This window comes from Mus caroli, unplaced genomic scaffold, assembly GCF_978045245.1.
Source record: "Mus caroli unplaced genomic scaffold, Mus_caroli_1 scaffold_20, whole genome shotgun sequence".
Lineage (NCBI taxonomy): Eukaryota > Metazoa > Chordata > Mammalia > Rodentia > Muridae > Mus > Mus caroli.
The window spans coordinates 27,519,310-27,534,805 of NW_028227275.1; the positions used below are offsets into that span (position 1 = coordinate 27,519,310).

The 15,496-nt window shown below is 36.5% G+C and overlaps 1 protein-coding gene across 1 annotated transcript; it reads left to right on the forward strand.

Moving 5' to 3' along the window:
* The first annotated feature begins 1,239 nt into the window (after nt 1–1,239).
* On the forward strand, nt 1,240–12,620 carry LOC110287944 (tear acid lipase-like protein). Its single transcript, XM_021154429.1, has 9 exons — nt 1,240–1,338; nt 2,943–3,060; nt 3,763–3,961; nt 5,592–5,701; nt 6,870–7,006; nt 8,774–8,917; nt 10,107–10,178; nt 11,665–11,736; nt 12,378–12,620. Exons 1-9 carry the CDS (start codon nt 1,240–1,242, stop codon nt 12,618–12,620), a joined length of 1,194 nt encoding a protein of 397 aa, XP_021010088.1.
* The last annotated feature ends 2,876 nt before the right edge of the window (nt 12,621–15,496 follow it).

The window sequence follows — 15,496 nt, forward strand, 5'->3', positions numbered from 1 at the left end:
GAGAGCTTTGCAACATTTGACATTTGATTTGACAAGCATCCAAGTTCATGGTTAAAGTAGGCACTGTCCATTTCTGTAAAAGGTCATCCAAAAAATACATTCATGCTATATTTATAGTGAGCAGGATGGGGAAAAAAGAGAGAATTAGAATTTTATTTGGACTACAAGATATCAAATTAATTATATTTGGGAACAGTAAGTATGATACTCTATTAATTGTATTAGTTTAGGCTCAGTAGTAAAACAGCTAGATGTTATTTAGACATTATTTAGATGGTATTTAGAGAGAGAGCACACCATGAAGGTTGACATTTACAATGCTGATTTTATTACTAAGACTATTTGTTTAATACATATCTCTTTTTTTTACCTTGCTCGGTATCTTGATATTAGGGAATTGAATAATAAAATAAAGTGAAATAAAAGAAAAACAAGAAGCCATATCCTGTGCTTGGAACAGGAAAAGGGAGGCTATCTAGTGGGTTCACCTAAACTGACAAATTTATGATTATTAAAACTTTGTTCTCAATTGGCACTTTAAAATTAGGCTTAGAGAGGGGATGGGAAAGAGATGTTTGTCTCACGATTTTTTTAAGCACATATTTTAGAAATTCAAAGAACAGTAGTGGAATACATGTGCTATACATAGTTATGAAAGAAGGCAGGAAAGTTATGGTGTATAGAAAGGATTCCTTGTAATACATATCTTCAACATATGGGAATCCATTCACCTGGTTTTTCATTCGTCTCTGCTATCATTTTTTTAACCTTTCTTCCTATCCTCATTCTGATGCAAAAAAACTGAAGGCTTGGATGCTTGTCAAATCAAATGTAAAATTAAGTAATTTCTTTAAATCATTAACCAATAAATTGTATACTAATCTTAGTCTTTTAGGGTAAACCTCAAATAGGCATCAGTGAGGTTTTATCAGCAAATTAATTAAGATTATTTTGTTTTTAGGAACAGCTAAGAAACAAGCAGATTTTATAAAACATATTGTCGATTTTAATTATATCTAAACTGACTTTTAATTATATCTAAGCTGTTCTTTGTCCCATAGTTTTCTGCTGTATTTATTTTAAATTTTTTTATTTCATCTAAGATTCTTATTATATAATATGAAAATTTTCAGTGAAGGAAGGCTGCATATGGACATAAAATATATGCAATAAACTGAGACACATAGTACCATGCCTTTTGCTCCTTCATGAAAATAACTACTTCTCTGCAGGTTTAAAATGCTGTGGCTGCTGAGAACAATGTGCCTTATCCATGTGCTTGGAAAAATATTTTGTTTAATTGGACAAAACAAGAATCCTGAATCTAACATGAATGTTGTAAGCTATTCATTTTTAATTTATTTTTAAATTCTTTAATTATTTTTTATAGCCCTGGCTTCATCCTCATCCTCGTTTGCCCCACCCAACCGCTCCCCATTCCATACCTCCTCCCCCAGCCTCATCTCCAAAAGGATGCCCTCAGTCCTACCCCATCCCACCAGAACTCCCAACCTCCTAGAGCCTCAAGTCTCCGGAGAGTTAGGTACATCCTCTCTCATTGAGGCCAGACCAGGAAAACCTCGGCTGTATCTGTGTTGGAGGCCTCATACAGCTGGCATATGCTGCCCGGTTGGTGTCTCAGTGTTGGAGAGATCTCAGCGGTAAGATCAGTTGAGGCTTCTGCTCTTTACATGGGGCCCACCCTCCTCCTCAGCTTCTCTCAACTTTTTCCTAATTCAACCACAGAGGTCCCCGGCTTCTGTCCAGTATATTAGTTGGGTTCTGGTACCTGCACCTGACTCTTTCAGCTGCTTGTTGGGCTTCTCAGAAAGCAGCCATTCTAGGTTCTTGTCTGCAAGCACACCGCAGCATCAGTAACAGTGTCAGATTCCCTGGCCTCAGCTTGAGCTGGATCCCAATCTGGGCCAGTCACTGAATCTCATTTCTCTCATGTTTTTCTCTATTTTTGTCCCTGCAGTTCCTTCAGGCAGGAACAATTTTGAGTCAGAGCTTTTGACTGTGCGGTGGCAACCCCATTCCTCCACTTGTCCTGCCATTAGAGGTGGATTCTACAAGTTCCCACTCCCCACTGTAGGACTTCATATAAGGTCCCTCCTTTTGAGTTCTGAGAGTCTCTCACCTCCCAGGTCTTTGCTACATTCTGGAAGGTCTGCCCCACCTCCCAAGGTTGCCTGTTTCCACTCTTTCTGTTGGTCCTCAGGGCTTTAGTCCTGTTCACCCCCCCCCATACTTGATCATGTTCCGCTCCTCACTTTTCTGTCTCCTCTCCCTCCCAGCCCCCTCCCTCCATCTGCCCCCAAAACTGCTTTCCTCCCCATTTGTGTCCTTCAGCTTGTTAACCTTCTTGAGTCCTCTGTGTTATGTCCTGGGTATTCTATACTTTTTGGCTAATATCCACATATTAGTGAGTGTATACCACGCATGTCTTTTTGGATCTGAGTTACCTACTCAAGATGAAATTCCCTAATTTGCTTGAAAAACTCATGATGTCCTGTTTATAGCTGAGTAGTATTCCATTGTATAAATTCTCTGTATCCATTCTTCCATTTGTGAGACATCTGGGTTGTTTCCAACTGTTGGCTATCTTAATTAAGGCTGCTATGAACATAGTGTAACACGTGCCCTTCTGGCATGCTCGGGCATCTTTAGGGTATATGCCCAAGAGTGGTGTAGCTGGGTGTTCAGGTAGATCTATCTACAAGTTCTAAGCTATTCTTATCAGTAATAAAATTAAACACATCTGCTTTATCTCTGTGAGTTTACTTGAACCTTGCTAAATGGCTGCCTTTCTTACAATCTGAACAGTGACCAGAATGATGACATAATACCAAGAAGAAATAATTATATTTTGAGGTTCATGAGAAATGAGTAAGTATAAAAAAGGATTCATGAAAATCATTATTGTGTGTTTTCTCTTGTAGAGTCAGATTATTAAACACTGGGAATATCCAAGCGAAGAATATGAGGTTGTGACTGATGATGGTTACATTCTTCCACTTAACCGAATTCCTCATGGGAAGAACAATGCTAATAGTTCAGGTAAGATCTGAGTGAGATACGTACTGAAGCCATCAGCACCTTGAGGCAATGAATTACTAAAAAGGTACTTTCAAAATGAGTGACTTCAAAAGAGCAGAGATCTCTGGCACCCATGACTACCACAGGGGCTTAAAGGAACCTAGCTTTCATTGGTCACTGTGAGGACAAGGAGGTGCTTCTACAGAAATAGCTGAGCCCCTAAATAATTTTCAAGCACACTGCATCTGGGAGATCCCTTTGTTACCTGTTGTGAGTATTCATAGTTTATATTCCAGATGGTAATACATATGACTTGGTTCATTCCTCATATCCACCTAGAAGCCCTTGATGTTCTTAGAGTCCAGTGATTTTTTTAAAAGAAACTGCATATTAATCTTTAGATGTTTAACAATTAGTATTTTTGTACATTTGCCTCTTGGATTTTCGAAGGTATGAACCATTCCTTTTAAATAACTACAAACTATAAAATCTAAAAGATTAACTGATATAAGAAAATTTATGGTTGATGAGGGTGTGGTAGGAAGGAGATCAAAATCCTATAGAAACAACTCTTTTTTGTGTGTGCAGTTCCATATTGATTGACTAACCTACATAAATGAAATGAAGTCTGCTAGTTTTACAATCTTTTGGTTCCATTATGAGTATTTGATTTTCTTGCTTACAATGTCAGGGAGTAAAGCATGTTCATGATTGGTTTTGCAGCCCCAAAGATGGTAGTACTTTGTCTCCCCGGCTTGTTTTCAACTGCTGGTGTATGGGTTTCCAATCCTCCTGACAACAGCCTGGCCTTCATCCTAGCAGATGCTGGGTATGATGTGTGGTTGGGAAACAACAGAGGAAGTACCTGGGCAAAGAAACATGTGACGCTCAACCCAGATTCTAAAGAATTCTGGGCTTTTAGGTAGGGAACAATTCCCTGTGATATCTACTTTTGTGTTAAAAGAATGTCAAATAGTTTAATGGTTAAATAATTTTGTGGGTCTGAATTGAAGGCATTTCACTTAGAATGATTTTAGAAGAATGATTTGGGTAATATAGTTTGGACCTTTGTATTATGATTACTATACCTAATAATTATAATAAAATTGTCATTATAGTCTTCTTGAAATATTAGTCTACTAGTCAATCCAGTTAATTTTAAAACTATGCAGTGTGTGTGTGTGTGTGTGTGTGTGTGTGTGTGTGTGTGTGTGTGTAAATGCTTCAGTTTGCTTAGAGAGACCAAGAAACAACTTAAAAAAATTTGCTATATACTTTATCCACGTTGGTCCTGGGGATAAAGTCAGTACAACTAGCTTGGTAACAAATGCCTTTACTCACTGAGTCTTATCAAAAGGCTCACCGATGTCTGTATAAAATTGTTTTATTGAAGTAAAGTTGATATATTTTTTTAAATGATTTGGAAAACAGACATTTGCCTACAACCATTCTCAATTACTTTTTCTTTAAGCGTGTATTCCGATTTTTGTGTGTGTACATGATTTTGTGTATGAATCATGTATGTTCATGAATAGGTATTCATGTGAGAATCAGCACAATTTCAAGTGTCATCCTTTAAACACAATTTGTCTGTCTGATTTTGGAATCTCTAAGTAGGGTAGGCTGAGTGCTCATCCAAATTATTTATTTCTTCTCCTGTGCTGGTATTTCAGGTAGTCAACATCATACCTGACTTTTTTTATTTTTAAGGTGGGTCCTGTGGATCAGACTCACTACTCAATTGCTTTCCAATGAACTGCCTCCTCAGCTGATACTGTTGGTAATTTGCTAGAGGAAAAACTGACAAGTATGTGAGAAGAGAGAAAGTTAATTGTACATATGACTACTTTATATCACAGAGTAGTAGAATATTATCTCATTAATTTGTTTAATCGACTCCTTTACGTATTCATCTTTATACCTCTAGCAATCTCTCTCACTCCCTCTCCCTCTCCCTCTCCCTCTCCCTCTCCCTCTCCCTCTCCCTCTCCCTCTCCCTCTCCCTCTCCCTCTCCCTCTCCCTCTCCCTCTCCCTCTCCCTCCCCCTCCCCCTCCCCCTCCCCCTCCCCCTTTCTCTCTCTCTCTCTCTCTCTCTCTCTCTCTCTCTCTCTCTCTCTCTCTCTCTCTCTCTCTCTCTCTCTCTCTCTCTCTCTCTCTCCCATGGGACCTTGGCATAGATTTTGCAACCTACTTCCCAATCCTAAATCATATAATGCTCATATGAAGAACCTAGAATTTTTAGAAAATTGGCTCTAAAGCAAAAGTGCTTTGAATTAAGTAACAGTTCATTCACTAGGCACATAGCAAAGCTATCTCAATTCTGTGCAATGTAAATAACTGTGGACAAATGTCATGGGAAATTTGTAATCACAAAGAAATGGTGATCATAAGGTGGCAACATAGTGAACAAATGGATAGTAATTGATAATTGCCAACACTTTGTGAACCATGTTACCTTTCACATAGATCACATAGAGACATCACTTAAAACAGAAATTATTTACATATTGGTTAGTAATTAATCACTTTTTCTCCATTCTGTTTTCTTGCAGTTATGATGAGATGATAAAATATGACGTTCCATCCATCATTAAGTTCATTCTGGAGAAAACAGGACAAAAGCAGATTTACTATACTGGCCATTCTCAAGGAACCCTAATCGGTATGCAAGAAAGAACAATGTTGAAGTTGTATGCTGAAGAACAAATATATACATATAATTTACACCACTTTGTAAAACACAGAGAAGCTCTGACAGATGATAACAACTGTAGCCTGCTTTAAAATGTAAAATGTTGAAATCACAGTATCTATTGCATAAAATATTTAAATTAAGTAATAATGTGAAGTATTCCTAGGGTTCTCTATACCTAGAAGTTATGAGACTAATAATTGTGTGGTGTGGTGTGTGTGTGTGTGTGTGTGTGTGTGTGTGTGCACTCGCATGAGTGTTCTTTCTCAAATGGCATTATACATATTGAAAACTGGAGTGTCCATTTTCTTAGAAAATGCTCTATGAATCTGTCTCCACTGTCTCATTCAGCTCTCACACAGATTGATATTGTATGGGTTTGTACAAAGAATATATTTTCAAAGGACAAATGTGACTAAGGACATATCGTCAAGGAAGATATTTCTAACTAATGTATCCATTTGTCCAGTTTATAATGTGACAGACAGAATGATTGTAGATAGATAAGTAGATTGGTATATAGGTGTTCACCTTCACGAGTGGGCTGGAGATGCTACAGGGAGGACATGTGAAGGTAGATCATTAAAAATCTAGAGATAGTTAAAATCAATGTGTGATGCTTTGCATAGGTTTCGCTTCCAATAATCAGAGAATATTTTATTATTTAAGAGTGCTGAGTGGATCCTTAATTACGGTCAGTCCCAAATAGGTGAGCCAGCAGTCAAAAAACTCTAAGTCCATCTGTAAGTCTTTAATAAATGTAAATGAGCTTCCATTGGTGAGAATACAACACAAACTAAACTAAGTATAACAGCCCAGAAAGGAAAAGGCCAAAGTAACAGAATCCCAGAAATTACTAGAGAGATCTCTCAAAGAGCTGAGTATTTTCCCTCTTCCAGACTGTTTTTCTTCCCCTAATGGTAAGTCATAAACAGCATCATTCACAGTAAGGGGTAGAGGGAGATGCAAATTGAAGAGATGAGTAAATTAAGAGAAATCTTCAGGAAACCAGTGTAAATGTCTGCGAAAAGCAAACATAATCCCTGTGGAAAAAAACATATCTATGCAGAAAATATTAAGGAGGGGGAAGAGCAACTACATAATACATGTTTATATTCATATGTATTACTTCTTTCAGCTCTGGGGGCATTTGCAACAAATCAAGAACTGGCTGAAAAGATTAAACTCAGCATTTTAATAGCTCCAGTACATACTGTTAAATATGTCAAAGGTTCTGGGCGTCTTCCAGCTTATTTCACTCCAACGGCTTTCAAGGTTTGTGATGAAGTCAAAGTGGTGGTAAACTTACACTTTTCCAAACAAGTTTGCTAAGGAAGAGATCTACCAGTACAGTCTGCGGCTCATTCACCCACACCTCCTCCTTTGATGGCCGCAGAAAGTCTCACCTCAAAGTTTGGCAGCCTGCACTTTGTTCAATGCACTTTCCTTAGGATGGATGTATTTTTCTTTTATCTATATATTTTTAATATTTATTCTTCTTCATATTAATTTATATTTTATTTTTGACAATTTTATACATTAGAACTATATCGACATCATTCCCATTCCTTCCTATTCTCTTCCTCTGTGCCCCTTCCCTTGGAAATTCATGACTGTCTCTTTGAGTATCACCATTACACATACATGGACATACTAAGTTCATTCAGTGTTGCTTCTATGTATGTACATAATTTTAGGGATGATCATTTTGTACCAGATAATGTTTTGGAATATTTCCTAATGTAGTTTTTTTTTTAAACCTAGTTTTCGAGTTTTCTATAACTGTCTTCAAACAGAGGCAAACTACTTATTCATTTTTAAATTGGTAAAGATATAATTTGTCAAAAATCCATAGCCCTATTGTATTTGTGTCACTGGCTTTATTACCACAAAGTATTCCCATATTATTCTACTAGTAAATATAGAGTGCCAGAATATAAGGTTCCAGAAATCTAATTTTGCACTCTAGGCTACTTACAGTCTAATCATTGATAAATATTTGATTACTGTGCTGCTTAGACACAGTCTTATCTCAAACCTTCAGTACTCATGAATCTTTCTAGTTCCATTCCCTCGCCTTGAGTTTGTCTTCTCAACTACATGTGCAGTTCACAGAGAGCTGAAACATAGAGAAGACTCTATAAAGATCTTTGAATTTTACTTCCTTCTCCTGGGATGGAAACTTCAGCTGCCTTGGACTTTTCGAAATCTCCTTTGTTTAAAAAATTAAAAAGCTGGGAATTATCTTTGGGTAACAGCTGTGCAACATTAACACTCAGCTAGTTAGAGTCATATTTTTTCATGTTACACTCTCTCACAGCCTAATATGTGCTCTTTGAGAACTCCTGTTTTGTATGTATTTTGTGTGTGTGTTTCAATATCTGACATCATTTCTACATGAAGCTGCCGATGTCTCCTTCCCCCCAGCATCTCGAATCACCAGTGTGTCTACTAAGGCTGTTGATCTTAGTCATTTCACCTAGATGGAATCATGTGCTTTGGGGTCCCCTGTCTTGGCTATCTCAGTTGGTGTAAATATTGTTAGTTCATCTATGGTGTAGCATTACAGGGGCCTCTTCTGTGAAAGAATTGTAACCTCTTGTGTAAATGTAAGACATTCAGTTAATCTGTATACCACCACTGACAGAGTTTTCAGTGTTTGTTCTGGTTTGCTCATTTGCAAGTTTTTTCTGTGGACAAGTTTTCATTTTATGCTAAGCATACTTCAAAATATAGTCATTTCTATACAGAGTTTACTTTAATAGGTCCACCAGGCATTAACCCTGAGTAAGCCCTCCACAATAAAGAAACAGAAAAATTGTTGCCACCCCATGATGTTCAGGATTCTCAGAATTTTTCATTCAATTTCAACGGATTAAAAATAAATCTAGCACACTTCATCCAAGCATGTAGTGAATAATGATCCAAGCCAATCCATCTTTCAGCAGCACACAGTAGTTTAGTCTTATGTCTCACTTCCTATAAACATCATGCTTCTATCAGACAAAATACTTTCTCACTCTTCACGTTTATCAATTTCAGATTTTTTTTGGTGAAAAAGAATTCTTCCCTACCGAAGTTTTCAGTAGGCTGTCTCCACATGTGTGCGATATTACATTGGTTGATGCTGGATGCGCTACTGTACTGGGCTCACTGACTGGATATTCTCCAGAGCAATTAAATACGGTAGGCGTTGTTTTCTTTCAAATTCATCGTGTGTGTGTATATGTGTGTGTGTGTGTGTGTGTGTGTTGCTAAGATAAAAACTGTATCTGGTAAATTAATTTTAATTCATTTTGTTTGTTTGTTTTTGTTTTTCATTTAAGACATTTAGTCTGGTACTTACGAAAATCAAGGTTTGCTTTGCACACTTGCTTTCCAAGTTCTCACCATGAGAGCACAGATCTGTTGTCCACCAGTTATGAGTAAAGAGCTGAGTATCAGGATGGATGACTTTCATCTTTTCTTCTACTCGGTTCAGTGAATGCATCTGCTGTCATTCATCAAGTAACTGACCCCCATCTCAGCACTTGTCCTCTAAAATTAAGGATAGGTCCATGTAGTCTACCACATACAATATGGATTCTATTAACAAAAAATTCTTTAATACATGAGAAGTAAATGATTAGATTTTCTAACATCTAAGCTTTTCGAAATCTTCTACCTTCATAGCAAATCACATCCTTTGAATAACATAACAGCAAAACATACAAAATATGTATGTACTGTTAAAAAAATATTAGAGTCAACTCTTGTGAGAAGCTCACACTATACTTTTGGTGTGAGTACTATTTCTACTTAACAAAACTCAGTGGTGAGCCCTGAAATCATAAACATGCAAGTAATATTATATGCTTGTGAAGGTTGTATTTACATATTAGGAATGTGTAACAATTTTAAAAAATACTTTATAGTTCAAAATTTTAGAGAATGTAAAGGAGTATAAGTGGTAACATTGGAGAGCAGAGAAAGTAAAAATGATGTAATTGTATTTGTATCTCAAAAAAATTAAAAATGAAAACCTTTCTTATTGTAACAATAATATGTAGATTCCTTATTGCAGTCAAAATCAAGACTTTCATTATAAACTGGGCATAAATAGCTTTTATCTTTTACTTTGTGTGTGTGAGTGTTTTACTTGTATTCATGTTTGTTCACATTCTGATGCACATAGGGGTCGTAGAATGCCCATGAACTGGAGCTTTCGGTGTCTGTGAGCCTCCATAAAAGTGCTCAGAATTGAATGTGGGTCCTTTGCAAAAACCACTGTTCTTTTTATATGGAAGTAATACAGCCTCACTCTTTTGAAAGAAATTGTTTCTGTGGAAGGAAATTAAATGCTGACAAATGTACGTTGTATCTTATTTTCTCCTAGAGCCGTATTGATGTGTACATAACACACAGTCTAGCAGAATCATCAGTTCAAATTCTTATACATTATGGTCAGGTAAAAATATGTCTCTTTTCTTCCTTTTAATTTTGAGACTCTCCTCCTTTGTAAGTTTCAAAAAATCTTTCTCCAGTTGTCTTTGTGATAAGGGTATTCAATTCCCAAGTGTTAGTTTACAGGGACTTACTGGTGCATAAAACCTTTGTAAAATAAATAAATAAATAAAATGTCAAAAAAGCAGAATGGTCATTTTATCCTAAAAGAGAATGACTTTCTATTCCAATCAGCAAATCTATGTACATGCATTAGATATCCAAGTAGCATCAACTTTACTAAATAATTTTCCAGAACTGATTGTAGATGAAAATCTAAGTACCCTTGAGGTCTATGAGTAAATTGTGATAACTTGTATACCTACATATTCTCCTATGTGTCAACCAAAAAATTGTGGATAGAACCAGGTGATTCTACTCATGTTATTTGACAAGAGGTAAACTGCTACCTAAACAGGGAGCAAGTCATCTTAGAAGGTTTTATGTTTCTTTGTTTTGTTTTGTTTTGTTTTGTTTTGTTTTTCAATTTTGTTCAAAGATCTATCACATAATTCTATACATTGCATGTTATGTGTCTTAATGGTATGAAAATTTTTATTATCCCATTATCAATAAATTAGAATGCTTTACATCCTGAGATATTTTGCTTTAAATTACTTTGTTGACAAAATTCTATTCTGGATACTGCAACTCCCTTAACAATGGTTTCTGTTATTTACTCCTGATCATTATATTCGCTTAAGTTTTTCTAATTTTAGATATAAATAATATTCAGCATAACACTACCTTAACATTTTCTGAAAACTCTTGTATTGTGTAAAATTAAAGAACAATTATGTAAATGAAACTATATATGAAGGGTACAAATTTTACTACATAAAATATTAATCCAAGGAGCAACTAAATTACTCTGAAGTATAGTTTGAATTCATTTGAATTAGAGAGTAGTAAAGTAACTTTTACAAGTACTAATGTGAGATTATACATTTTATTCTTCTTCTACACATTGATTTAAATTCTTATAGTTAAACACATTAGATAATTAAACAATTATAAGATGAGATTGGCTACATACTACTAAAACTAAATATAGCATAAAATGATACATCACTACATTATTAACTAAACTTTTATCATTCATGAATGATATTTTTCAGCTTCTTATCGACTTTTCTTGCTGTCACATACATATTAATTGATACGGTTTAAGTATTATTAAAATGGTTGTAAAATATATTTTGTTTGAGGTGTTATAAAAATAAAAATATTTTCAAGGTCCTTCTTATACTTACTCATAAAATGTGTAAGTCTCTAGGACTTAAATTTGGTAGCCATTGATTAATCATTACACTACTATCATTAAGATAGAAAATGTACTGGATTTATCTGGGCCAATGTGTCATTACTGTAAAACGAGACAACAGAACTCAATAAATGTTGATTCTATCATAAGTTTTTGTAATTAATGGTATGTTTCCTCTGTATTTTAGGCAATTAGAAGTGGTGTATTTCAGGCTTATGATTGGGGAAGTCCATCTCTGAATATGCAACACTACAATCAGGTAAGTCTCTTCTCCCAGATTTAATGATATGGCCCTTACAAAAGGTATATGGTCTAAGAAATCTAAACCTTGATTTTAAATAAGTCTTTGGAATATTTCATTTTTCTTTGGAAGAGGGACTACACAGAACTTTGAGAGGAATCAAAATGTATAGCATTATTTTGTGTATAGTGATACTGTTACAATATTCTGCCTAACACATCATGTGGATCTCACAAAATTATGTGGGATTTATCAGACACTTATTGATAGAGTCATTTCACATGTATAGATCTAGATTCAGAGAACTTGGGACTTGTATGATATCAAGTTTGGATGACAGATCACTATAATAGGGGGATGGATCATAGCAATAACCTCAGGATTCAGGATACTGAGAGGGGAGGATTCTGGCAAGAAAGCAGCATAGACTACATAGACAGTAGCTGTGACAAAACTAAAGTAAGCAAATATATATAAATAAGATTGCTTTTTACCTGAGAAACGCTGAGATCAATGATTACTATGGATATAATAAGTGTGTCATTCTCATTCTGTCACAGATGAGAATGAGCCATAAAATGTTTGTTATTTTTGTTAATGTTTTGTTGAATTTGTTAAGTTTTTTATTAACACATTGCTCTTTGTCATTTTTCCGTCAGACTACTCCTCCTGTATACAATGTGGAAGACATGAAGGTTCCAACTGCCATGTTTAGTGGTTTAAAAGATTTTTTGTCTGACCCAGAAGATGTTGCAAATTTGGTACCCAAAATCTCCAACCTCACATACCATAAGATTATTTCTGATTTTAGTCATCTTGATTTTATAACGGGATTAAATGCTAGGAAAGAGGTTTCTGAGGAAATTTTAACACTTCTTAGGAAATATGATGGTGATATATAGCTTTAGCTTTTGCATGTTTTTAAACGTTTCTGAAAGTCTCTTGCTGTTATAAGTGCAAATATTGTCTTGCTTGGCATTTTCCTCCTTAATTATCTTTTTTTTGAAAGCTATTGGTTTATTTGTGGCAGTAGTGAAATCTATGACCATCAAGAGAATACTTCATCTTGTGACTGTTTTCAATTAATCTAAGTTCATATAGTTTTATGTGATTTTTCCTGAATAAAAGACTTGCTTTTAATTTACAGTAATGAAATCCTAATATACTGATAAAGAAAGAGGCCTGGCCCATTTGTGATATCAGATATGATGCTATCTGAAGAACAGATCAGAACACATTTCATACATTAGAACCAAGGCTATAGAAGGACAGTCAATCTTGTTGCTTAGATCACACAATTCTTAGTGACTAGTCTAAATTCAAGCTTCCCCTGTCACAATACTGGTGTGGATCAGCCACTGTTGAATAAGTATCCACAGAATTGATCATTCATTCCCTGTATAATAGAGTATTTTGAACTCTCTTTGCAACACAAAGTGACTACAAATTCAAACACACAATTTTAATGTTATTATTAAAATTTTAACCTAATTCTTATTTTTTTAATCCTAAAGTAATAATTCTGGGCATAGTTTAAACAATATAAAGAGTAACCATGCCCAGTCTCAAATGTATTATTCTTGCAATATTTTCCATGATTATAAAGATGTGTGTGTGTGTGTGTGTGTGTGTGTGTGTGTGTGTGTCTGTGCATGTGCACATGTGCGCATGTATGTTAAGTTCATTGTATTCCAAGTTTGTGCAGGACTTTTACTTAATTATATATTGGACTTTTGTGAAAGGCCTTTTCCCATCTATTGATGTTCACATAACTACTGTCTTTCGTCAATTTATGGGACGAAATTACATTTATTGGCTTGGAATATGTCAAATTTTCCCTGTAGTATTTCTGAAATAAAGCCAAATTATTAATAAGTGGTTTTCTGTTTCTTAGAAGTATTTTTATTCTTCTTTAATACATTGCAAAATGACTGCTGTTTCTGAAGAAGTATTAAAAAAGTATAGCAAAGTAAAAACAAAATTCGAGGCTTTTGGGCCCAGGCTTGGGAGTGTAGCCTTTGTGGCTTAGTGCTCCAGGTACTGGTCATAAAACAGATAGCGACATTCCTCCACCTACCCGCTTCCTGGGTTCAATTCAAAGAATGGCACCCTGACCATTACTGGAACCTGCAATGCAAATGTGCTATCTTTAGGGGCTCTTAAATTGTTAGGGGCTCTTAGAAACTGTCTTGAGAGATAACCTGACACTTGTGACTTTATACTTCCTTGTGACTCTTAACTGGTATTTTCCAACAACGCCCTCCCCACCTCCATGAATTGTGGTTTCTTCCTTTAAATACCCCCTTACTCAGCTACTCGGGGCGCCATGGTCCTCTACCCCTGCGTGGTGTATGACCATGGGCCCGAGAGCGCTCTCGAATAAAAATCCTCTTGCAGTTGCAGCAAGATCGTTTCTTGTGGGTGATTTTGGGGTGTCGCCTCTCCTGAGTCAGAACGTGAGGGAGTCCTCACGTTGTGGGTCTTTCATTTGGTGTGTTGGCCGGGAAACGCGACCACCCCTCACACCCGAGAACCGACTTGGAGGTATGGGGATCCCCTCTTGTGTGTGTGCCGGCCGGTGTCTCTGTTTTGAGTGTCTGTTTTCTGAAACGAACATTGGAACATGTGCTTGTTGTGTTGGGTTGTTTGTGTCTTGTCCTATGTTTCTGAAGCATGGCGAAGTCTGAGTTCGGATCCATCTGAGTTTATTGAATTTGTGTCTTGGTTTTCGGGTTGCGAGATCGTGGGTTCGAGTCCCACCTCGTGCCTTGGTTTTACACCTGGCAGAGTGAGGAACAAGTGTGCTTCTCTGGTTTTGCTCGTCTAGGTAGAAACGGATGCTGGTGTTTGTAGATGATGGGGTGATGGGGTCTGAAATGCGCGCGCGGTCGGTATTTGCAGCTGTCCTTTTGGGCCGTAAGGAGGACCGGAGGACTGTGGTCGGCAGACGTGCTAGGAGGACCACAGGCTGTGGCCCCGGGGGACGCCCTGGGAGGTAAGGAGAGCCAGGGACGCCTGGCCGTCTCCGGATCGGTCAGAGGGACCGAGTTCTGTTGAAGCGGAAGCTTCCCCCTCCAAAATCGTCTAATTCTTTTGCCTGCTTGTAGAGGACAAGAAAGGGTCAAATGTGTCTGGATCTGTTGGTTTCTGTTTTATGTGTTTTTGTGTATGTGTTTAGAGCTATGTGAAAATCTAGAAAAGCAAAGGTAATTCTCATAGGTGCTTTATACCCTGACTAGAGATAGTTTACACCTGAGATGTGAGAGAATGGGTTTTGAGAAAAGCAGTACTCTCCGACTATCTGGGGATAATTTGGTAAAAAATAAAATAAAATAAACAGTATTAATTGGTCTTTGGAGCCCTGCACCTGTAGTTAGGAATCTAGTGTGGCTAGAGAAGTCCTGCTAGGAGCTGATTATAAATGCTGCTCTTATAGGGACCAGCAGCTTCTCAAGTTCTACAAAAATCTCTGTGCTTGTGATAATTAGATTCATCAGGTGACAAGGTGCTCCTCTCTTGAAGTTACAGCTAGAAAAATTAAGAATTTTGTTTGGTTTAAATGAGCAAATGTATGCGGCCATTTCATTTTTGTTTCTAAATAGTTTCAAAAGTATAAATATGTTTTAATTCTTATCCTAGAAACCCGATTTGTAACAGATATATTGGCGGCTACACCTTCTTGTGTTTGTGTGCAGGAACAGACAGCCAAACTTTGTAGCAAGTAATGTTTTTAGAGTTCATTTAAAAAAAAAATAGATTGTTTAAAATTTGGTTTTGC